General features: G+C 50.4%; 8 protein-coding genes across 8 annotated transcripts; 4 read left to right on the plus strand and 4 right to left on the minus strand.

The window, feature by feature from the left end:
- Nucleotides 1-2: 2 nt before the first annotated feature.
- HO173_009237 (uncharacterized protein) lies at nt 3-675 on the minus strand (the record flags this gene model as incomplete). The annotated part of the gene is made up of 2 exons (XM_037311128.1): nt 3-265; nt 426-675. The coding sequence occupies 2 exons, from the start codon at nt 673-675 to the stop codon at nt 3-5; spliced, it is 513 nt and encodes a 170-aa protein (XP_037161995.1).
- Nucleotides 676-1446: 771 nt separating this feature from the next.
- Nucleotides 1447-3626, plus strand: HO173_009238 (uncharacterized protein; the record flags this gene model as incomplete). The annotated part of the gene is made up of 4 exons (XM_037311129.1): nt 1447-1790; nt 1844-2812; nt 2871-3134; nt 3362-3626. The coding sequence occupies 4 exons, from the start codon at nt 1447-1449 to the stop codon at nt 3624-3626; spliced, it is 1842 nt and encodes a 613-aa protein (XP_037161996.1).
- Nucleotides 3627-5015: 1389 nt separating this feature from the next.
- Nucleotides 5016-5423, minus strand: HO173_009239 (uncharacterized protein; the record flags this gene model as incomplete). Its single annotated transcript, XM_037311130.1, has 1 exon — nt 5016-5423. The coding sequence occupies one exon, from the start codon at nt 5421-5423 to the stop codon at nt 5016-5018; it is 408 nt and encodes a 135-aa protein (XP_037161997.1).
- Nucleotides 5424-5904: 481 nt separating this feature from the next.
- On the minus strand, nt 5905-6899 carry HO173_009240 (uncharacterized protein; the record flags this gene model as incomplete). Its single annotated transcript, XM_037311131.1, has 2 exons — nt 5905-6442; nt 6538-6899. 2 exons carry the CDS (start codon nt 6897-6899, stop codon nt 5905-5907), a joined length of 900 nt encoding a protein of 299 aa, XP_037161998.1.
- Nucleotides 6900-7221: 322 nt separating this feature from the next.
- Nucleotides 7222-7670, plus strand: HO173_009241 (uncharacterized protein; the record flags this gene model as incomplete). Its single annotated transcript, XM_037311132.1, has 2 exons — nt 7222-7277; nt 7538-7670. The coding sequence occupies 2 exons, from the start codon at nt 7222-7224 to the stop codon at nt 7668-7670; spliced, it is 189 nt and encodes a 62-aa protein (XP_037161999.1).
- A 50-nt stretch (nt 7671-7720) lies between these two features.
- On the plus strand, nt 7721-9548 carry HO173_009242 (uncharacterized protein; the record flags this gene model as incomplete). The annotated part of the gene is made up of 2 exons (XM_037311133.1): nt 7721-8945; nt 9016-9548. 2 exons carry the CDS (start codon nt 7721-7723, stop codon nt 9546-9548), a joined length of 1758 nt encoding a protein of 585 aa, XP_037162000.1.
- Nucleotides 9549-10270: 722 nt separating this feature from the next.
- HO173_009243 (uncharacterized protein) lies at nt 10271-11386 on the minus strand (the record flags this gene model as incomplete). Its single annotated transcript, XM_037311134.1, has 1 exon — nt 10271-11386. One exon carries the CDS (start codon nt 11384-11386, stop codon nt 10271-10273), a length of 1116 nt encoding a protein of 371 aa, XP_037162001.1.
- A 3197-nt stretch (nt 11387-14583) lies between these two features.
- HO173_009244 (uncharacterized protein) lies at nt 14584-17345 on the plus strand (the record flags this gene model as incomplete). Its single annotated transcript, XM_037311135.1, has 4 exons — nt 14584-14680; nt 14744-16659; nt 16708-17056; nt 17128-17345. The coding sequence occupies 4 exons, from the start codon at nt 14584-14586 to the stop codon at nt 17343-17345; spliced, it is 2580 nt and encodes an 859-aa protein (XP_037162002.1).
- Between the last annotated feature and the right edge of the window lie 5839 nt (nt 17346-23184).

The raw sequence follows: 23184 nt of genomic DNA on the forward strand, positions 1-23184 counted from the left end.
GATTATGCCCAAGCGCGACCGGAGTTGCTTTGATATTGAGGGCGGTTCATAGAGGAACACAGGGCAGGAGGGATTGAAGGGTCTAGAATTGAGGTGTGGGCAAGTGTATATGAGGATATATAGCCAGCATAGACAAATGGATCATTTTTGGAGGTCGACTCTGGAGTCGAGATAATCGTCCGCTGGAAGAGAACCCTGGTACAGGTATGGGATCTGGCGTTCGCGTGTTTAGCTGTGGTAAAGATACCCCATCTGAGGATCGAAACTGGCGTTCGAGGGTTAAGCCGGGGCAGAGAGAACCTCCTGATCTGGGGGATCGAATCAGGACTTTGAGTGTTCAGTAGGTGGAAAGAAATTGCTGATCCCTTGCGACCGCGCTGGAAGAAATCAGGCTCCCAATTGGGGACTGATGAAGCCTAACCTACTCTTAGACCATCCCTGTGGGCTGACGCTTTGTATTGTCATCCTCGACGATCCGGCATCCAAGAGAGCCTCGGCGCTCCTGCGGCTCTGGCTTGAGAGCTTCTGGCGTATAAGCCTCAATCCACGAGTCCGGAAACCGTTCCCGAAAGTCCCAGACCCTTCGAGCATTTCCGAAGAAGAACGATCTAAGCAGTCATTCGAGACTCCTATAATAACAGCAACCTTGATCTGCCGCGTGGTGCCGCAACACATCGTCGACAATTGCCGATCCCAATGTCGGAAAGGCGATCAGAAGAGATATTGCCTGTTGAAGCCATGGCCGTCGCCTGACGATGACATGACGCAACGGGCTTTCCGTTGAAACACGTGAGGGAACTTTTCGCCTCACTCGCGGAGGGTTGGTGTCTTGTGACCGGAAGAGAAGTATAGCGGCCGTGACCTGATTGGCAGACTCCGGGACTAGGCATCAAGAATATTGCGGCCGAAGCGTCTACCCCAGATCTCCGGGAACTCCCCGCAGCGGTGGTCTACACGGCAGCCGAATACCCCATCGCTAATGCGTGCCTTCTGTACTAATTGGGCGTTTCTGCTATCTGATCGAACCTAGCCCGCTGATATGCAATACGGTGACGGGTGGGGATTGGACTATGACGCTGTGTGCTACCACTGACATCTGTTCCACGATGGGGCCAAAAGCATACATCTTCTCCCCCCCCTCCATAGCCCATCAGCGATCAACAATTATAGGAACTGATAACACTGTTGGGACTAGCCTAAACACGTCCGGCATCCATACTTCTCCGCCACGCCGATCTCGAGCTTTGACCTACTGACACGCCCACTGACCTCCCCCGCAACTTGCCCCAAAGAGAAAGCATTGCACGTGCAAGCTTGGACAGAGCACAGGCCTTCCTTGTAGGGCTGGCGGCTAGTATTTTACATACCTTACTTGAGTAGACTTCACAGCCGTTCTTCTTCTCAATGATCCAACAACCTTCCACCCAACATCACAACACCTTCACCATGGCCAGCTGTGACAAAGTTGACAATATCATGGTCTTTCCCGATACTGCGCACGTCGAGGTGTCTGATCAAGATGGAAATGACTCAATCGAGAATGTAAACACTGGTCCATTCGTCTGGCTTGTCGCAGGTGCGGCGTCCATTGCTGGCTCCCTATTCGGGTACGACACCGGTATCATTTCGGCAGTCCTTGTCTATCTCGGTACAGACCTCAATCACCACACAGCTTCTGCGAACGAAAAGGAACTGATCACTTCGCTTTGCTCGGGTGGTGCTTTCATTGGAGCCATCATTGCTGGCTTGACTGCAGACAAATACGGTAGAAAGGTCGCGATCTATGCTGGGTAAGCGTGAACCTGTGCAGCGATTAGGTTCGTTTTGGTACTGATCTATTCAGGTGCTGTCTCTTCACCATCGGTGCTATCCTCCAAGCCGCTTCCTACACCATTGCTCAAATGGCCGTTGGACGTCTCATTGTGGGTTTTGGCGTGGGATCTGCCGCCATGGTGGTTCCCTTGTACATTGCCGAAATTGCTCCAACGAAAGTACGCGGCCGCATGATCGGGCTAAACAATATGAGCATTACTGGTGGCCAAGTTGTTTCGTACGGGATTGGCGCGGCCTTTGCTCATGTCACCCACGGCTGGCGATATATGGTCGGTCTTGGTGCAGTCCCTGCCATCATCCTCGCTTGTATCTTGCCCTTTTGCCCAGAGTCCCCACGGCAATTGATCTACCACGGAAACATCGAGGAGGCAACCAGGGTCATCCAACGGATCTACAAGCAAGCTTCGCCTGAACAAGTCCACGCCAAGGTTGCTCTCATCGCTGCGGCCACTGAGGAGTCCAAGGCACTCAACGAGAACGAGACTCGGTGGTCCAAGGTCAAGAAACTTCATACCAATCCAGCGAATTTCCGTGCTCTCGTCTGCGCTTGTGGCCTGATGGTGATTTCCCAGATGTCCGGTTTCAATACGCTCATGTACTACTCTTCAACCCTATTTGCCTTGGTCGGTTTCTCCAACCCTGTGGCTGTCGGCTTGGTCGTTGCTGGTGTCAACTTTATCATGACTTGGGTCAACATGATGACTGTGGACCCTGTTGGTCGTCGTCGGGTTCTGATCTGCACTGTTTGGGGAATGTCTGCTGGGCTGCTCGCTGTCGCCGTAGCCTTCCACTTCATTCCGGTTAACACTCACACTCTCGTTCTCGAAGCGACTACTGTCTCGGCGCCAGCAATCGTCGTGCTCATCTTCATTATTTGGTTCGTCTTCTTCTATGGGGTCTCAGTAGGTAACACAGCGTGGATGTCGACCGATTTCTTTCCCATGGAAGTGCGTGCGATGGGCACAATGTTCCTGACTTGGTTAGTTACTTCAGCCTCGCCGACTTCTCGAGACACTCGCAGCTAATACGCATGGCAGTTCCTGCTGGGGTTCCAACATCATCGTCTCGTCGACCTTCCTCACCATGATGAAGAGCATGACCCCATCCGGCGCGTTTGGCTTCTACGCCGCCATCTGTGGCATCGGCTGGGTTTTGATCTACTTCTTCTACCCTGAAGTATCAGGCTTGACGCTTGAGGAAATAGGAGAGGTCTTCCAGCATGGTTTCGGTGTCAGCTACGCCCGACAGTTGAGGAAGGATCGCAAGGACATCATCGCGGAAAGGTCGAAGAGCAGCGAGATGTCTGTCCCCATGGGCCATTGAAATCGAGAGTGAGATGTTGAGGTCGTGGAGCTTTAGAGCATGATTAACGAGTTATGGGACTTATGATAGGAGACATTAGTTATGCAGATGTACCTCAGTTGGAAATCCAGACTAGGCATTTGGATGCAACAAACCTTCCCATCCCGAACCCAATAATTCTCACATAACTTCCCAATTCCCCGCAGACCTGCTCAAAACAATGTAGAGTCCGGACGTACCGTTGTAAACCTGTCCAATTCCCCCTGCTCGATAACAACCGCAAAAACGTCAAGCCTCCGTACCATCTCCACAGCTGGAACAGAAAACTCCAAGCACCAATACCCTCTGTCGCCACGCTGACCCTGAACCCGCAGCCCCGAAAGGACGCCGCATCCGTATTCTACGGCAATCCCATCGTCGCACTCCTAAAGGACCGCCGTGACAGCTCGCTCAAGGCTATGCGCAACTTGGGGCTTGTGTGTCGGAGTTGAGACACTCGAGGGCGTAACTGGTGCGCGACGAGGCGGGAAAGAAGGGTTGTCTGCTGGAAGGACATGTTTGTGTAACTTCGCGTCGGCGGACTTTTGCTGTCTTCACGAGCTTGGTTCCGATCACGGGATTCTCTGGTGGGTGGACGGGAGATGTGGACCGGGGATGTGGATCGTGATGTCGACTGGTATCCGCTCGAGGATGGAGTTGTATGATGTTGAAGGGGAGGGGAGAGGTTCGGGAGGGCAAATTTGTGACTAGGATCTATGAGTCTCCTTTGATTGAAGATTGGTGGGGAGAAGATTGTTTAGTTGGATGGTGGGTGTGCGATCTTTGACCACGTACTAGTACCAGAGGCAGCGTGTCTCTTTCGGAGATTGGCTTGAATGGGCCGTTTGCAGATGCTGTCAAGTGTTCACGGTAGACCTCGTTCCCGCTATTGGTTTGAAGTTCCCCAACGATCTCTTTTGTGGCACAGCGTCAGGCTCAGGGCCGGTGATCAAAGGACTTGGCGGAGTTGATGAGTACTCAAGATGGCTTGAAGAGTAAAACCACGAAAACTGATTAACGGACCTTTTGTAGGAGTTCTTCGAATGCCAAAGTACTAAAGTTGTTCCCTGGTCTACGAGATGCAAGCTGTCCCCAACCAACACCTGTGCACGTTTTGCGCAAGCACTTGCCGGCCGATTGGCCTTCCATTTTTTGACAATGAGAATATCGAAGGTGGAAGAAAGTACTGTGTCGACTTAGTGCTGGGCAGAGCTTTGGACGATGCTGCTCACCTCGCCGCCGCCGAGTTATAATCCCTCGTTGTTCTCAAACGCTTTTGGACGCCTAGAATTCCCTTGATCTTGTCGAGATTGACCCACAACCGGCAATTTTTTTGTGGCCAACTGCTTCTTCAATGTCAACTTACCTCTGCCTGGTGAAGATAAAGATATGGTTGTCGGATAATCAAGACGAATATTGTGAAAGGACTGTTCCTTCTCCCCCCTCTGGATTCCACCAGATTGATTTTGACAAGTGCAATCTAATGTGGCAGCCGAGTCTCTGTCCAAAGGAGCACAAGCTATTGGGAGCAAACTCCAAACTCCATGTGGTTCTTGGGTAATGAGACGTATGAACAGACTACCGCCTGTGACTGAATCCTGCACTCAGTCAGACAAATGCATGTGTGCTTGCAGAGCCGATCACACCTAATACCTACAGTCTCCTGTCGCTTAGATCGCGCTGTCGCTATGCCTTGTGAGCAATTACTCATCGATCGGGTGTAAGGTCTGCTGCTGCTTCTTTTGTCGGCTTCTAACCCAACAACACTAACGTTAGACTGATCAAGAACGTGCCCCTGTGTAGCTACGGTGAGGATAGAATTCTTCCCTAAAATTCGTCTGTCAATACCTATGTAGTAAGATGTCGTCCCCGTCAAATAGAAAAGCTTCGAACCCTCTGGGCCCAGCGGCAGAGTACTTCCCCTTCTTTTGCATTTTACCATACCGCTGTTGTAACACCGAGAGAGCACCGTCCTCCTCATCCCCCTCGCTCTCTTCCCCGCCGCCGTCGACACCCTCTTCTCCATCGACCTCCTTGCTGGCCTCCTCTCCCGAATCCCCATACGAAACACTCGACACCATAACCACCCTCAGCGCCCAAATCCGCTCGCACTTCCGAGCGTGAGGAGCAATTGGAGATTGACAAGGGTGATGCTTCGGCTGTTGACGCGTAGTGTGTGATGGGACTCCTGGTGGTAGTTGGCATTGCGTATTAGGACTGCTTTGAATAGGAGTAGGAGGACTAGCCATAGGTAAGTAAAGCTCATCGAAAAGTAGACTTCCATTCAAAACGTCCTCTTCAGAATGTAAAGACTTCGCTCCTATAAGAAGTAGCGGTGGTGGAACAAAGTCTTTGGCCGATCATGTGTGACGGGCCAAGCGTTGCTCCTTACCAATTCTTGACGCCTTGTAGATAGATACCTTTGCGCCCCCTCGACAATCATCATACATTAGCTTATGCAATCGTGCAACCAGTGTGTCACCAAAGGTCAGACCTTCCGGGTGATTCAGATGAGCATGGAGGAAGGCGCTTCTATGGATGACTAGGTACGACTGGATCCGAGAAAGACTTCACTCACAGGAATCACCGGCACTTTCCACTCTCGGCATGTTGAAAGGCAACTTAGCATTTTACTCATGAAAAGCACACGTCTCATCCTGATGGATCTTGACTTTTCATACCTGCATGCAGGCCCACCTCAACACCACCACCCCCATAGCCATGGTTTCATCAAATCGTCTCAGCAACAACCCCCTCGTCGCTTTCGCTAATACTCTCATCTCCACTGACCTCCGCGTTCTCCCTCTCCCTCTTCTCCATCAGCGCTTGCAACTCCGCATCATCGTTCTCCGTCACCGCCTTTGGCGCCATCCTCGTAACACATCCACCTCCATTCGCCCTGATATTCCCTTCAATCTCTTTAATCGCCCTCTCCAGACAAGCGATCCCCGTGCTCTTCTCGAGACACTGACTCGTGAGCACATACAACGGCGGGCTCACCAACTTCACCTTGACAGTAGCTTCGTTGGGGCGGGGTATGTCGAGGCCGTCAGCTGTTTTCAAGGGTGTATGAGTGGCGGTATTTTGGGCTTCGGCGGCCCGCAGCGCGTTCTTCACTGCGTCGATGCCTTCGTAGCCGAAACAGGTCACTTCGACGTCGGCGCGGACTTTTGTGGGTTGAGGTGTTAGGCGCTTGGATATGTAGGATTGAAGTTCAGTTTTTACCACGTCTGAGGGGAAGGTTACTTCGGCCCAGACGTCTGGGTTGCTAAAGTAAAATAACTTAGCATATCTCAAAAGTGCAAAGGAGCAGACGGGAATAGATAGAAAGTACGGTTTAGAAATAGGGCAATATTGGCTCACGTTATCGAAAGCTTGAACGCATCAACCGCATGTCCATATTTCTTATTCAACGGCCATCCAATATCCTGATACAGCGTCTCCATCGGCGTCTTGGTCTTCTCAGCTACATGGCGCATGATACTTGCGACCATTTTTCCCTTGTTGAACCTCTCCTCGCACTTGACAATATCTTCCGGTGACACTCTTCGCTTGGACAGATCGATGTAGCCCTTCTCTTTGTCCACTCGTAGTACGACGACTACCTCGTTTCGCCCCACCCGGATCAGCTTTTGTATACTCCTGATACGCCGTCGGGAGAGCTCGGAGAGCAGGATCATGCCGTCGATGTTGTCGTATTCGAGGAGTTTGACGTAGGCACCCATTTCTGCGATCTATGGACTTGTGAGTCATGGTTTGGTGTTTTAGAACGAAGGGAGGGCTTACTTGTTTAACCTGTGCGCGAAGTCAGCAGGGCTCTGGGTAGGGTGCGGGGGAAGAAGAAAAAGCTAACATACATTGACCATAACGAATTCATCGATGTCGGGGTATCGGTTCTCGTAGAACCGGCAGTTGGTGAGAGACATCTTCTCTGTTCTACTGTGGAGCTTGCGTTTTTGATTTGCGGTTTCAAGATTGTTCGGGCTGGAAAATGCTGGCTTGGCTACGCTGTATCATCTGTCGCCAGTATTTTCTGGGTCGCGTAAAATGGTTCTTCAAGCTGTTGAGGTGCTGCGCATCAAGGTTAAAGAATTTGGGAAGTGGTATGACTGTTTGCACAACTTTGGGCATGTCAAATTTGATTAGGGCTGCAGTCAAGTTTTCACTCTGGCTATCCGGCGATCGCAAGCCAAGACCGAGCCAAGGCGACGGACGCAACTCCAGATGAAGAGGCTTTCAGTAGGTAGAGCACCTCTGTTCGAGGCCTCATCTGTTGTCACATAGCTCTTTTCGTTCCTCCAGAGAGGCTGGTCATCTCCATATCTCTGCTGATACCTGCTGACCTGCTCAATTGACTCTCCAGCCAAACAGGCGAGATGGTGCAGTGGAAGAAGCTCTTTGGTTTGAACAGCCAAGACCGCCGCGGTCTACGAGAGGAGATGCGCCGCCGTAAGTATATGCCTCTTTTCCAAGGAATGTCGGTGCTCAATGGCTAATGGTCTATGCAGTCCTCCCCACCAATCGAAACGAAGTCATCCCCTCCGCCATGCCCCCAGAAGCCGTCACGAAAGTCGCGCTCCGTCTGAAGTACCAGATCGAGCAAGTTATTCCCTGCGAACTCGAAGAGTTCAAAGTCACAAAGGCCAATTCCCCAGTCATTACGCGGAAGGTGATCGCAACAGCCAAGTCAGCAGGCGGGAAAGAGCACGAAGCATGCGTGGTATACTGTCTACTAGTCTGCTATCGCTGGTTCAGACGGCAGGCAATACTGGAATTATGGGATGCAGACCTCCACAATGTGCGCGCCACGGCCTGCGAAATGCTAGCGAAACAGCTCATTGAGCTGGAAGAGGATCAGGATTATCTACTGCAAGACCTGTTGCTGAAGCGCTACTCGATCCTGATTCGAGGCGAGCCCACAGAGCCCGCCAATGCTGTCGAACGTGCTGTTGACCTGCATGCTCTGCGTGTCATTGGCAGCTCAGGCTACCAGAAATGCATCACCTACCTCTGGCGCGGCTGGCTCGTTCAAGATGATCAATACCCCTCCAACTTCATTCCCTGGACCCAAAAAGCTAACACCAAATACTGGGATCACTTCGATCCTGACCGCATGCGCGCTCCGGTATATCAAAACGCCGTGCAAATCTTCTTCTCCCTCTTTTACCTTGCTCTCTACACCGCCGCCATCAACACCATAAATAGCACCGGAGATCTAGATGTTGTGGAAGGAGTACTCTATATCATGACGGCAGGATTCATGTTCGATGAAATAGCTAAGTTTTGGAAAGTAGGCCGCTACTACATCGGGTTTTGGAACGTGTTCAACAGCACACTTTATGCCCTTCTTTGCGTCTCCTTTGTGACCCGTGTCATCGCTCTAGGCCATCCTGTCAACGACGATGCGGGCCAACGGCACAAGTTCAACGAGCTCAGCTATAATTTCCTCGCTTTCTCCGCGCCTATGTTTTGGATGCGTCTGCTTCTTTACTTAGATACATTCCGGTTCTTTGGCGCTATGCTAGTCGTGCTGAAAATGATGATGAAGGAATCGCTCATTTTCTTTGCGCTGCTTATCATTGTCATGGTCGGATTTCTTCAAGCATTCATTGGTCTGGATCAGGTGGACGACAATTCGTATGTGACGGGCTTCATCTTCAAAGCAATGTTGAACAGCGTGATGCAGAGTCCCGACTTTGAGGGGTTCGACAAGTTCGCGCCACCCTTTGGGTTGATACTCTACTACATCTTCACATTCGTGGTGATGGTTGGTGAGTGCCGTACCCTTACCGACTAGCATGCTCCGCTAAGATCCGCCTTCCCCGTGCTAACACACGCCAGTGCTCCTCAACATCCTCATCGCTCTGTACAACTCCGCCTACGCCGACATAACCGACAACGCCGTCGACGAATACATGGCCCTCTTTTCACAGAAAACTATGCAATTCGTCCGTGCTCCCGACGAAAACGTCTTCATCGCCCCCTTCAACCTCATAGAAGTCTTCCTCCTAATCATTCCCTTCGAATGGTGGATGTCCTCTCCTCGCTACGAGCGCCTCAACAATTACGTAATGGGTGTCGTGTATTCACCGCTGCTCTTGATAACAGCGTGGTTGGAGACAAAGCAGGCGTATAAGGTTAAAAGGAATCGAAGGAATGGGGAGAGCGATGAGGACGAGGTGCAGGAGTGGGAGCAGATGAGTGGGGAGTTGGATCTTGAGGCCGAGGGGTGGACGAAGAGGGTGGAGAGTACGAGGCCGAACGTCGAGACCGATGTTGCGGTGTTGGAGGTCAGGGCGCTGAGGGAGCAGGTGGAGGAATTGAAGAAGGTTGTGGAGGGAAAGGACGTGGGTGGGGCCAATGGGGGTGCTTGAGCGGACGGAAAGTTTCACAATATAATATGGTCATGAAAGTTTGACCAACGTGACCACCAGTCAGTCTCACGGAATCTTTTCACGGGTCGCATTGCTTGTTGTGCTCGCGCTTGCAAACTTCGGGCTTTCCTACTTGGGCAAAAGCCGGCGAGGATTTCTCCTCAGCGACGTCAGGATTATTGGAGAATCTTGGAAATTGAAGTGCCCCGCTGCGACTGACAAAGTCGCGGAAGCGAAATGGACAGCTTCAGGATGCAGGAAATGGGTGGGCAATTTCTTTTGGTTGGTATGTGGGTGGGAGCAAGATACCGAATATGCGGCATTGGCCTCGGTTGAACAACGAAGAGAAGTGAAGAGAAGAGAGTGCAAGATTTTGAGATATTGGGTTCTTGCTGAGTGATGAAATGTTTCATGCCCCTTGAAAATCCTCACATCCGTAAGTAAGAGTCACTCAGACACCCTCCCTAGATCTTTGTGCTACAGCTACTACCCCTTGAGAGATCACCGTCTTCACCTGGCCCTGGAAAAGACTCTGTCTGGTGTGTAACTAATTGTGCTAGCACATACGGCCGAAATGTGCAAACCCTTCCTGACTGGGAATTGAAAGTCCGATATCTGTTTCTGTTTCTGTTTCGCCAACCACTTTCCCCTAGAAGTGCGAAACTCGTGGCGGCTTTGCATGCCGTCTAGCTGGCAAATCTGAGCCCACCTCCACGCAGCTACTACTCGACATCGGCGTCGGATTCGGGATAAAGCCCATCGAAATCTTTGTTGCTGTGGGTGCGATAAGATTTCCGAGTCTTGGGGAAGTCCCAGATGCGACGTTCTTGCAATGCATCAGGGTTGTGATCATCGCCATCCTTCTTGAGCATCTTAGGTGCAAGGAATCGCCACAGTTCTTGTTCGGTCTGGGTGTTGACCTCATCGTCCGTTGGTCCAGACCATCCCCAAAGGTTTGGCTGGTACCGAAGGGTTTTCCATTCTGTGACATCATATCTGACACCTAGCATTTCCAGATTCTCAAGCCTGCTGAGTTTGTGTAGCCAAAGCATTGACCTGGACCGAAGGTTCAGGCCATCCTTGAGAATCTTTGCTTTCCTGTCGTCAACCCGGACAAACAGCTTCTTTACATTCACATGAGGCAGCTTCACAAGCTTTGAAAAGGCTGTGTTCCAAGTGGCCGGTCTTCCGTATTCTGTATAGATGACATCCCAATCTCGGTCATCGACGGTAAGCGTTAGCCGTATGCGTTGAATATACTTGCGGGTCTCCGCTGTGCGATCTTGCATGAATGGCATGAGTGAACTCATGCTGGTGAAGTGGAAGGTATTCTCGCCATAGAAGATGAACGCAACCTCTTCTCTGGACTGTTTGTTGACGCAGAGCATCTCTGTGGTCATAGTGTTACGAAGGATTGCGGTGCCAAGTTTGTAAGTCGTCTTTAGAGGCTGGTATCTTGGGCCTTTGAACAAGCATAACTCGACTGTCGGAGTCCCCAAGTTTTCAGGCCAGCTTTTTTTGCTGCACACATGATCTGTAGCTAGGTAGGTGGATCTGAATCGGTAGCTGCCATTGTCATGACTCCTCTCGAACTCCTGAAGATGCATGTCTCGAATCATGAGACTTTGCCCAGTAACAACGACTAAGCGGTAGATCTGATTTCGAAGTTCGGCGGGTAGTTTGAAGAAAGGAAACGGACGGGCATTCGCCGCGCTGTCCATACTGTATGCCGAAGTCTCGGGCTTTTGAGATTGATCCTGAGCACTGAGTCTCGGTGTTGTGGGTTGGGAGAGGCCCTTGGTCTTCTGAGGGCGCTGATGAAGTAGGGCTACCGGCATGGTTGTTGAAGGTATTTAAAACGAAGCTGTACTGATGAGGTATGATTTGGAAGTGAGGAAGCGCTTATAAATCGAGCAGTGAATGATGGGTGAGTTATTGAAGTGTTGTTGTTGAGGATCGAAGCGTGAAGGTATCTCAACACCGAATAATCAAGGCAACAGTGTCAAGGGACATCATGTAAGCTCATTTAGCACATTTAAGATCCTGTGGAATCCTTGGCATTGGGTAACACATCTACTCCAGATTGTCAGTTCCATGATGAAGTCTCAAGAACACATAGTAGAATTCTGGTACATAAAAGACTCGGCTTTGGACTATTGTTCAGTTGAGTCAAGCTCAATCATTTCTGAGGGAACCGTCAAGTCGGGCAATGGAAGGATGGAAGTGCGGAAGGAGAGGGAAGTGGCAGAAAGAATGTTTACATCGGCAAGCACTTCCGCTTCAAGTAGCCGCACTTACCAAAGTACATCCTTTTACTTATAACTAGGAGTTCGGACCGTACTTTGAGAATCCACCAATTGCAACACTTTCTTCGGTCATCACACTTTGTTCCCACCATGGCTCTTAATGCACAACACCGACCTCGGTGTCAAGCCAGGCCGTGAGACCGCTAAAATGTGTCAAACAGAATGATTGACACGCTTCTTACTTTACCAGTTGTGCATGCATCTGAGGCTGGCCAAATAGCTACTTCGGTGCTTCGTTGGCGTACGTGCATGTGCAATGATGATCAAATAACAGCCTCCCAAAGCTTCATACTGTGCGAGATGATCAGGGAGATTGGGAAACACCGTGCCAGACGAGGAGAGCTTCGTGCTTTTGAACTCAGTCGTATGTCATAACGAGCGATTTCCTGTTTCTCGAGCCCAACTATTCAAGCCATCATCTAATATCCGTCAGTAGCCTAAACGCTGTAACTGAGGGAATAGTCTTCGTCTAAAGAAGATGCACATAGGTGAGTACCTTGGCGTGATTGCAAGGATTCGATTTACTTGAAACGCAATGGCTTACAATCCTTCGGAATTCGCAGTCCATTATCGCTCCAAAGGCTTCTATATTCGAGGATCAGACCAATCTGTTGGTTGAGTCATCACATTACGATGGGACGGGAAGTCAAGCAAACATGATCCGCAGCTTGATTGTTGTATGTATACTGCTATTCGCGCGATTTATGCCGACCGCTTCTTGGTTGGAGGAGCCGCGCTCGACGGGAGATCCCTCCAGCGACCCAGGAAACGGATCGCTTGGGATTGATAGAAGACCAATGGCTGAGGTATGTGGTCTATTTTGGTTGCAACATCTTCTCGGAATTGCTCGATCATGGCCAGCGACGTCGTGTGTCAAAAACTTTGAGTCTAGACCAGAAAGCGCTTTTTCCATGCACGCATGCAAATTCCATTCAGCATCACTATGCATTCTACAACAAAAGCAATTACTGCATGGCCTCGCTGCATACCATGTTACCCATTTCCATTAATGTTTTCAATTCCACCAAAGACCAGCTGGTTCTTGTGGCGACGACATACAGCACAGCACAGACATTTCATTCCCTCGGCTAACCCAAGGAAGACAAGCGAAAAAAACAATGAAATCATGTTGTGCTTTTCCCACATCCTTACATCAAATTCCGACCAGTCCTACCTATGCCGACACGTGGAAGGGGCTTAACCTCCAACAATTTGGAGTCATGCATGTCTTTCGAGCGGCCCTCCGTTCGCAAGCACGAGCTTGAGTCCTGAAACTACCGCTCTTTCACAGGCTTCCCGAGCTTCGCAAGCCATAGATCAGAGGCTGAACCTTGGGCGATTGCGCTTTTACCGAGATCCTGAGTGTCGTAAAACAAAGCTTGATTCTCGCGATCCTTTATTTTTGTTTGGCAGTTACTCCTCCTTTCTCGCTCTCCTTAGTTCACGAATGAGACATTCCAACTACCCGCAGCTGTAATGAGAACTGGAGAGATTTACCGTCCAATATTAACTTTTCTTGCTCTCACTCTCAGTGAATTACCATCCGTCTGGGTGATAGCTACCGGCTGGGATGCCAAAATCGGGGTCGATGCTAATAAAATGATGGAAAAGACTATTGATGCTACGGCAAGAATTGGCAATGTTATGAAAGAGGACTGTAAAACCTGCTGAGAGATTTGGAATCAGAGCAGCACGTCGAACAGCTGGGTAGGGCCGACCCCATCGTTGCCCCCGAGGCCATCCGCTCAGATTTAGGCGAGAACCTCGATCTGCTCATCCTGCCTGTGGCCTTAAGCCTTTTGCATTGCAGATCCGGACTCTGCTGCCCGTATTCCAAGTCACTTTTGACATGCTCGTAAATGTCTTGAACCTTTGAGTGTGACGAAAGAAGCTTGATAAATAACCTACTGGCAGGCAACGAGCCAATCAACTTGTCCCAAATCTCGTGTGATTTGACTTACACCAAATGGTAAATACTCGGCGATCAAAGCGGGGCAGCTAGAGCAGTAATCAGATCATGGGCGTGCTCATAGATGGAAATTGGGGAGAACTTGATGGGTACAGCAAAGGCTCCAGAGTTATACCATTTGTATCAGCAGCTGCTGGCTACATTTGGTGCTTGGATCGAACAGCGCCAGGCAGTCAGGAACCAGGGGACTGGAACTCCTAGTATGAGTAACTCATGAGTGAGCAGTGACTCGATAGAACCGCATCGCGGTCCGCTAGATGGTTATTGTAGAATCCAGTGACCTTGAGAAAGCCTTTTGCCAGCGGATTTGGAGGTGGTGTAGGCTCCGCTCTCCGCTCTCCGCTCCCAAAAATTGGTCTCTCCACGCGAGATGATGCAATAGCGGACCCTGTTCCTGCTGATCTTTTTCAGGGTCCACTAGAGTAGTCTAGAGGGTAAGATTAATCTTATCTTCTTACTGAAAAAAAAAAAAATTTAAAAAAAAAAAAAAAAGCAGGCTCACAGCATGCCAAGATCAGCCGACCGAAGGCAAAAGACATCAAAATCAAAACATTAATAAAAGACACTATCCCCGTCGCCAAGTCGTAGCCAAGGAATAGCCAAGCAGCCAAGATCACATCGGTAATCTATCGGCTCAATTAAAACAAGACTTTGATGCTTCAAGAGCTCCAAGCATGCTGACCCCCCAGATTACATGAAAACCTTTGCACTTCCCCCCCACTCCACCTCTTTCTCACAACCGAGCATCAAGACTGCCATCATGTCTTCATCAACAACCGATAATACAGAGAAAGGGTCGCTGAAGGAAAGGATCAAGGATCACAATATCTTCCCCGAGCTCCGCAACCAGATGAAAGGTGCGCTGGAGTACACGCAATCTTACACCCCGCCATTTGACTGACCATCTACCCCACCACTAGAAACCCACCTCTACGACGCAAAGAAAGGCTTCTACCACTTCAAGAGCAAGGTCGGCAAATTCCACAACCTTATCAATCCCAACCATCGCCACGACGAAAAGCACGAGCAAGAGACAGACGCCAAGCGCACTCGCGTTGCCGAGAGCCATCGCTTCGAATCTTTCGCTCCTGAAAGAGATGGGAATAAGATCAAGTGGTACGTTGATGGACGGGACTATTTCTGGGCCGTGTCTGCGGCTCTGGAGAAGGCAAAGGAGGTCATCTACATTGAGGATTGGTGGTTGAGTCCTGAGCTCTTTCTGCGCCGACCGCCGTACTATAACCAGGAATGGAGGTTAGACCAGGTGCTGAAGAGGAGGGCCGAGGCGGGCGTCAAGATCTACGTCATTGTGTACAAGGAAGTTGCGGCGGCCATCTCGTGCAACAGCGCTCATACGAAGCACGCTCTGCATGCTCTGTGCCCGCCGGGAACGAAGGGTCATGGGAACATCGCAGTGATGAGGCATCCGGATCACAACGTCTTTGAGAACGCAGGGGACATGACCTTCTATTGGGCGCATCACGAAAAGTTCATCGTCATTGATTACGCTCTGGCTTTCATTGGCGGACTGGACCTATGCTTTGGGCGATGGGATGACCGACAGCATCCTTTGGCAGATGTCCACCCCGCTGGAGTCCAGAACGAGGTCTTCCCGGGCCAGGATTTCAACAACAATCGCATCATGGACTTCCAGACGGTCGAGGACTGGAAGTCGAATGAGCTGAGCAAGGCTGATTACGGACGTATGCCGTGGCATGATGTGGCTATGGGACTCGTCGGCGACTGCGTCTATGATATTGCAGAACATTTCGTTTTGCGATGGAACTTTGTCAAGCGTGACAAATACAAGCGAGACCCTGGGTACGACTGGCTGCTCATGCAGGGACGAGAGGGTGAGAATGAAGATCTGATAGCCGTTCAGCATCCGAAATTCCCTGTTGGTGACTACGTCAAGCATCCAATGGCACCGCTGGAGACCAAGCCCTGGGCGCACCAACATCCGGGAACGGTGCATGCCCAGATTGTTCGAAGTAGTTGTGACTGGAGCAGTGGAATCCTCGTAGAACACAGCATTCAAAACGCGTATTCAGAAGTCATCAGGAACGCCCAGCATTTTGTCTACATAGAAAATCAATTCTTCATCACTGCTACCGGCGAAGAGCAAGCACCTATACACAACACCATAGGTAGAGCTATCGTGGACGCATGCGTTAAAGCTGGCAAAGAAGGTAGAAAGTTCAGAGTCATCATTGTGATCCCCGCGATACCGGGTTTTGCAGGAGACTTGAGAGATGACGCCGCTGCGGGCACTCGAGCTATCATGGACTACCAATACAAATCATTGCACCGGGGTGAACACTCCATATGCAGTCAGATAGAAGCACAAGGCGTCAACTCAAAAGACCACATCTTCGTCTTTAATCTTCGATCGTTTGATCGCTTAAACAAAACACTAGCCATGGTACAGCAAGAGGAGAAGTCCGGCGTAAAGTATGAAGAAGTCCAACGAGCCAATGCTGAAGAAATCATGGGGGGTGGGGCTCCTAACAGCGTTGACCGTCGGAAGCGAGACAAACTCAAGCTCGACCGCCACGACGATAGTGGTGACGAGGAGAGAGAAAAGAATATGGACCGGAAGCGAAGGTTCGAAGATTCCCGTGAAGAAGCTGGTCTTGGAGAGAAGTCATCAACGCAACAAGATTCCATCGCACGCACTGCCATGCTTAATGGAGGTAAAGTTTCTGAGCAGGAATGGGAAGGCGATCTGGAGAGCGAAAAGGAGAATTTCGTCCAGGAAGAGCTTTATATTCACGGGAAGCTGTTGATTGTGGATGACCGGATCACGATATGTGGAAGCTCGAATATCAACGACAGAGTAGGTTCTCTCTCATTCCTTATACACTGCTTTAGCTGATCATCGCAGTCTCAACTTGGCATTCACGACAGCGAACTCTCCATCGTCATGGAAGATCAGACGTTCCTTGACAGCACCATGGATGGCCAACCCTACAAAGCAGGACATCACGCAGCCACCCTCCGCCGGCTACTCTGGCGTGAGCATCTCGGCCTTCTCCCCGCCCAGAAGCTCGATGCATCGGAAGACCCAAACGCTCAACCCCCAGACGTGTGTCCGAACGATTTAATGGAAGGGCCAGAGTATGAGTTTGTGGCCGATCCGTTGAGCGATAGAGTCTGGGATATGTGGACTGGTAATGCAACGAGGAATACGGACTTGTTCAGACATCTCTTCCGCGCGGATCCGGACGATAACAGTAAGTGCCTTTCTTCGACCCTCTTTCTTAGCTCCGGTTAGCGACCAGCAATCCTGATCCTCTCCTCATAGTCAAGACCTTTGCCGACTACGAATCCTTCCTCCCCAAGCACGAAAAGTACAAGCAAGGCCATCTCCACGACCCTTTTATGCCCGCACAGGAGGTCAGGCAGAAGCTCGACCAGATCAAAGGCCATCTAGTCTGGATGCCGTTAGACTTCCTCAAGGATGCCGAGATGGCGGAAAAAGGGTTGCAGATTAATGCTTACACCGAAAGTATCTATACGTGAGCCTGTGAGGGGGTAGAACGTAGCTAGTATCAAAGGTTGGCTCAGGGATGATGGATTGCTGAAACGGAAACGTCTCCATCAAAAGGAGTCGAGTCGAGATAAACAAGGCGGCGCTAGTGACATCGATACCTTGCGTATCAGCCAAAGGGCTATGACCCAACGCTGTAACTAGGCCCCTTTGCTATTAATAAACCAAGCTACATACTTCCCCTTCTGCCTCTTCCCCACAATCTCCTCCCGATTGAACGATCGCACTCCATCCCTCTGTGCGCCATACAAGTACTCATACCGCCTACAAACCCACCCGCGCTAAAAAAATATATCCACCAGTGCTACCTAAGGTCGTACACCCCAACCCCAACCCCAATCTCATCCCACACCGTCAACCGCAGTATCCTCTACGTCCGGACATGCCAACGGGCCACCTCTGACTCGTTAACCGTTCTAAATACACTCTACCGATCACGGGCGCACGGTCTCGTTTCGTACCAACTGGCCGTCTTGGGTGCTTTGGGTTTATGTTGCGGTATGTTGGTGATGGATAGCGTTGGGGTCGCTTTTTGTAATTGGGGGGGTTGGTGGGGTTGGTGGGGTGGGGGGGGTGGGTGGGAGAGGGGGAAGGAAATGGAGGAGGGGGGGTGGGTGGGTGGGAGATGGGGGTGTGGTCTTGAATTTTCTTTTTGGGTTGTGCGTTGATGGGGATCGGGTGGGTTGGTTGGTTTATAAAGCAGCGGTTTTACGTGCAGTGATTCTCACGTGCTGTCACTGATGATTTTCCCCCGTCCATGACCCCGTCGTATACGCAACGCAGCGTTGTATGCCCCGCCCCCGTCGGTAGGACTTTCTAGCTGGCGCCCGCTGGTCAGGTGGTAAGCCTGTCAGATCTAGACCATGGCGTGCTTCGTGTCATGTCGGCTACGTGTTGTGTGCCTGATAATCATCAGACTGGTTCCACTTCTGTACTGTATGACCTGCGATGACGAGGCTGGGATGTACCTGCGATCCTGAGCCGGATGCGGAGGGTGAAGAATGGTGGATTGGGTAGTCGGAGCAGCTGACGCCGGTCTGATATGTGTCGTATCACTGGAGGAGCGTGGCTACTGGTGGGGTACTTGATTGGCCGATGGAGATGACTAAGTATTCTGTGTACCGTAGCAGGAGACCTGTCTACTTTATATGGCCAATCCCGCAGTGGTCATTCAAGGGTCGTTTGGGATCATGTTGTATGTGCGATACTACTTCGCAGTGCAATGCTACTGCTATGTATACAACATCTGATCCGGGGATAGCTCTTCGTTGAGGAATGTCAAGGTATCTTATCTCACTCTCAGGGCGGCTGTGATCGTATGGGGAATCGGAATTAAGGCCTTGGGCTTCTGGCTAAAGGCGCTTGTTGATCTTATCTTCCCTTGTAGGAGAGATGAAAGAAGTAGATACTTTGCCCATTCCGACATGTGCATCTCTAGAACGCGTTGTACTTTCATCCTTGAGGTTAGTTTGCAGGAGTGGGATGGTGCAAAGTTAGTGCTTGAGAAGGAATAGAAACTTTGGACAGCTGATTGCGAACTCCAATGCTTGGAGCGTCACTTTTTTTTTTCTTTTCCATTGCATCAGATGTCGGTCATTCTGTGAATGCTTGCCCTAGACGACTCGTTCTGATTGGCTAAGAATTTTAGATGTATCTTTCAAATGTATTGAAGACCCGTATCTTTCCAGTTGTGGTCATGACGCGAGAACAAGTGCAGTAGTCAACACCACACGGAGAGATTTGTTGCAGGATAAAGTATCCACACCACCAGTAGCCAAAAACCCCCTTTCGGGTGGTTCTAGCGCAACAGAGAAGACCCAGCCACGCTTGTGACTGGTCTAGAACCCACGGAAAATATGGCGAGAAAACCAGAATCCAACCTTTGGACAGCGGTGAGCAGTGGTGTATCGCTGAATGCATATGGATAAGGAATATATTAGCTAACCGCTTATCATCGTGGGTGAGCCGCCCCACCATTGTCGGCGTCCCGGTAAGCGGTTTGAACGGCTCATTTGTGTCGATCCGGGCACTCGGGGCTTCATGCAAGCAGATAAAGTACCTACTTTACTCTGCTTTTTGCCGTTCCATATCATGAGCTGAGCACGTGGAGGGTGTGGCAGAAGCCGTGTCTCGGTTGCAAATACCCCCCCCAAAATTAGGCTCCTGGTCGCAGTATAAGAGTCCAGGGGTACCGCCCAGTTTTCTGCTCATCCTTATGTGCCTGCCTCTTGCGGAGGCATTGCGGAAAATTCCTTTTTCTAATTCTAATCAATATATGGCATGATTTCGGTTGACGACACTTACTGGTCTGCTTTTTTTCGCGCTTGCCTTGTTAAAAAAAAGCTGGCCAAGTCTTTGATGGCGAGGAACGTGTTGCAGGGGAATGAAATTGTTGGCGTGAAGTGTCAATTCCCAAATGCGTAAACTTTGCCCGTCATGGAAGAACCAGAACGTTGAGGCTATGGGGTGGGGGACACATTGTGTGGAATGGACTTAGCGGCAGACGCTGATGCCTGGGAGTAAGTTCTGGCATCTCGTCCATTGATCTACCTCTGAAGGGGAAAGAAGAGGGTGGAGACAGGAGGAGAGAGGTATGTAGTACACCCGGGGTGTACGACGGCGGCCAAGAGCGCACTTAAATGCATCATCAGTCGAAGCCAATGGTTCCCGAGTAGTGTAGTGATAGAAAGAATATCAAAGCCGAGGCACGAGGTGTTGGGGGACTTAAGGTCGACTGTAAGAAGTACAGGCATGTGTATCCTGAGCCCGTAGTCAAACAGCATATCTCTTCCTCGTAAGGATTAGTAAATCGGAAAGACATGCCAGGAATCAGAAGTTGGAAAAGTCTAAAGACAAGTTGGCGGGAGGATAATGCTGTGATGATGATGCTGGGTGGGATGTAGTTGCATTACTGAATCCTTCGATTGACATGCTCTCTTCAGCACCTGGTACATATGCTTCGCCTTCTCTCACTTGCTTTGTAGTTACTACAGCAAGCATGGCTCGTTGGTGTTTCATCTTCGTCCTCATCGTCGTCTTCATCTTCATCTTCATCATCTTTTTTCCACTTGCCTTGATACCTGTTGGCGGGCTCGGATCTAACGGAAGCTGATGTTTTGATAGGCTCTTTCCTCATTGGTCGGATGTTCTTGGCAGACAATTACGAAAGGAAGGAAAGAATATACTTCATGCTTGAAGTTATGTCCCCACTCTCCTCCCCTCTCCACTCCTCTTCTCAGCCTCTTTCTATTCTGACGCTAACAACGCTATCACTGCTATATTCATAACCAACATCACGATCACGATCTCCACCAGCTTCACCGCTCCCATTCTGCCAATGCATCAACCCTTATCACCAACAAGCCACAAGTATAGGTGACAGCTGACCACAAACCCCATCCCCCCCCACCGCTCCTGGATCCTCGAAAAGAAGAAAGGACAGTGGCAGCTTCGTGACCTAAAATCCGAGCCGCCATCATGTCCCGAACCATGCTTCTGGACCATCCAACGCTCCTGTCAAGAGCCGAGCTGTCAACTCGTTTCGTGGGTTGGGGGAGATTAGAGGCTTGTAGGAAACACTTGCACAGCGTCTCCTACCCACGGGAACTTGTTCACGAAACGCATTGCTCTCTTGGTAACCAGTCCTTATCATTTCCATCATTCTGGGACAGAGGTTCAGTCATCTGCCCAAGGGTTCTCGACAGTTGTGATGTTTGCCGGAATCCGGCAGTCCCGGCGGTCTGCTCTGAGCTCTCGACGGCTGATCGAGATGCTCTTACTACGTCTGCCTCCTGAGACGTTGTTCAGCCTCATCTCCCTGACTAGCAATAGATGCTAGCATCTTAAAGATGTAGTCGAAGCTTCAGTCGACTGCATTGGGATGGAAAACACAGAACGCAACGGAATTTAGGAGTGCCGAAACAGAGGGGTTCTTCGCTTCCTCGCCTCCATTGGTTGCCCCACGTCCATGGCGTGGGAGCCTGAGCCTCGAGATCAGCGATCCCATACATGCATTTCAGCAAACGTGCGGTCTTCGTCATCGCTTAGCCTCTATACCCATGTTCGGCAGTGATACCAAAATCCTTCGGACCCCTCTCCACTCATCGCCATGCTTTATCCCGGCCGAATGGTTATGGATTACCAACGGCTCCTTAAGGCCTTCCTGGTGCCTCTTGCACGGCTGAAGGATGCCTTGAAGACGCAAACTGCTCATCCCCAGTCTGTCCGCCCCTCCCAACAGAAGTGGACCGAGGCAAGGCCTGCGAATCTGCTGGCTAGGAGATCTGACGGAACAGCGATATCCCTGCTCCGCCAGATTTGGAGGGCCACTATCCTGGCGATAGCTCCATGCCAAGCGCCTTGACATGGGCTGTCGTAGGCTTACCGCCTCTCACCGCATGATCGTTACTGCCATGATGCTGGCTGCAGTAGCGCCTTGGACTTGCGCCAAAGCATAACAGACAGCGCTACTGTAAACGAACTGTTCCTTCTGGATTGCTCAGTTCCAAAACCCAGGCCCCTGGGAGATTACCAGCCAAACCAGCACTGATGGCAACAATGGCACTACGCAATGCATCTGAACACCACTTACCCCCACAGTTCTGCCAGAAGCGCAACAAAGTGTGAGAAGCGGGATTCCATACCAGTATCAATTTCAAGGTTTGGCACTTTCTATTTTCCCGAGCCAGCCTGATTGGTACCCGTCAAACTTCACTCTAAGCGAGGAGAACGCTAATACCGCTGACCAAAATGACCTACGATTGGCACATAAAATATAGTCAAGAGACGGTTCTTACTCCCCGAGGCTCTAGTCAAAGCCTCCAATTGTTTTTGGAGCATATTGACGGGTGGAACAAGGGAAGGGAGGGAACTACGAAAGCTAACATTTGTGATGGCTTCCATCGACCTCTATGCTATGCCACATTGACGGTGTGCTTGTGATCTTTTCTTGCTTCAGCCTTACAAATACAGCACCTGCTTGGGTTCGATCCTTCAAATTTCACATCTTCGATCAAATGAGACGCTGTGAATATCCATGACCAGATAGTGAGTGCCCTGCCCCTGTATGCACTTGGACCTATTACCGGGCCCTCACAACAGTGAGCATCAGCGATGAGTATCCGAGAGCTCGCGGCTCTAGGGCATCAGTCAGGACTTCCCCTCTCATTCTGTCCATATACTTAACAATTTTGCGGCCCTTTCTTCTCTTCTCTCTTGATCAAGCTACACCTTTCTTGAATCCCAATTCTCTCCTCCTCAGGAAAACCTTCTCGAACCTTCTCAGAATAGACTGCCTATCTTTCTGTAGAGGATAATATCCAACTCTTCGACGGCTGCCACAAAACAATCGCCCTCGCCTCATAGCTCCAGATCTCAAGGCTTCGTATCTCGTCTCCCAGCAAGCTTGAGACAACTCAGATAACTCAACCCTAACACCGTGCGTCTCACTCAGTCTCGTCATGACTTAATCTTCAACTAATGACCCTTTTCCGAAGCAATTTTGAATCACTGCTATCGTCAACAGTTATCCATACCATTCACGATGCCCAACTGCGACCACACTTCCTGGAAGAGCATTAAGTCTGAGACCAACCTTCTTCAATGGAATTGCTCCTTTTGCAATTCTACGGGACACTGGTTCATTTTCGAGTGTCTGAGTTGCGGAAGGAAGGCTTGCCGGCCATGCAGCCAGAAGACGCACTCATAGAGGGCATGGGCCTTGATGGCTCGGAGGTATGTGCTGAACACTAGACGACACCCTAGAGCTGTATGCTGATAGTGACCCTGCGTCTCTAGATCTGGAACCAATGC

Source organism: Letharia columbiana (assembly GCF_014066305.1).
Source record: "Letharia columbiana isolate WasteWater2 chromosome Unknown Sc0000038_s0, whole genome shotgun sequence".
Lineage (NCBI taxonomy): Eukaryota > Fungi > Ascomycota > Lecanoromycetes > Lecanorales > Parmeliaceae > Letharia > Letharia columbiana.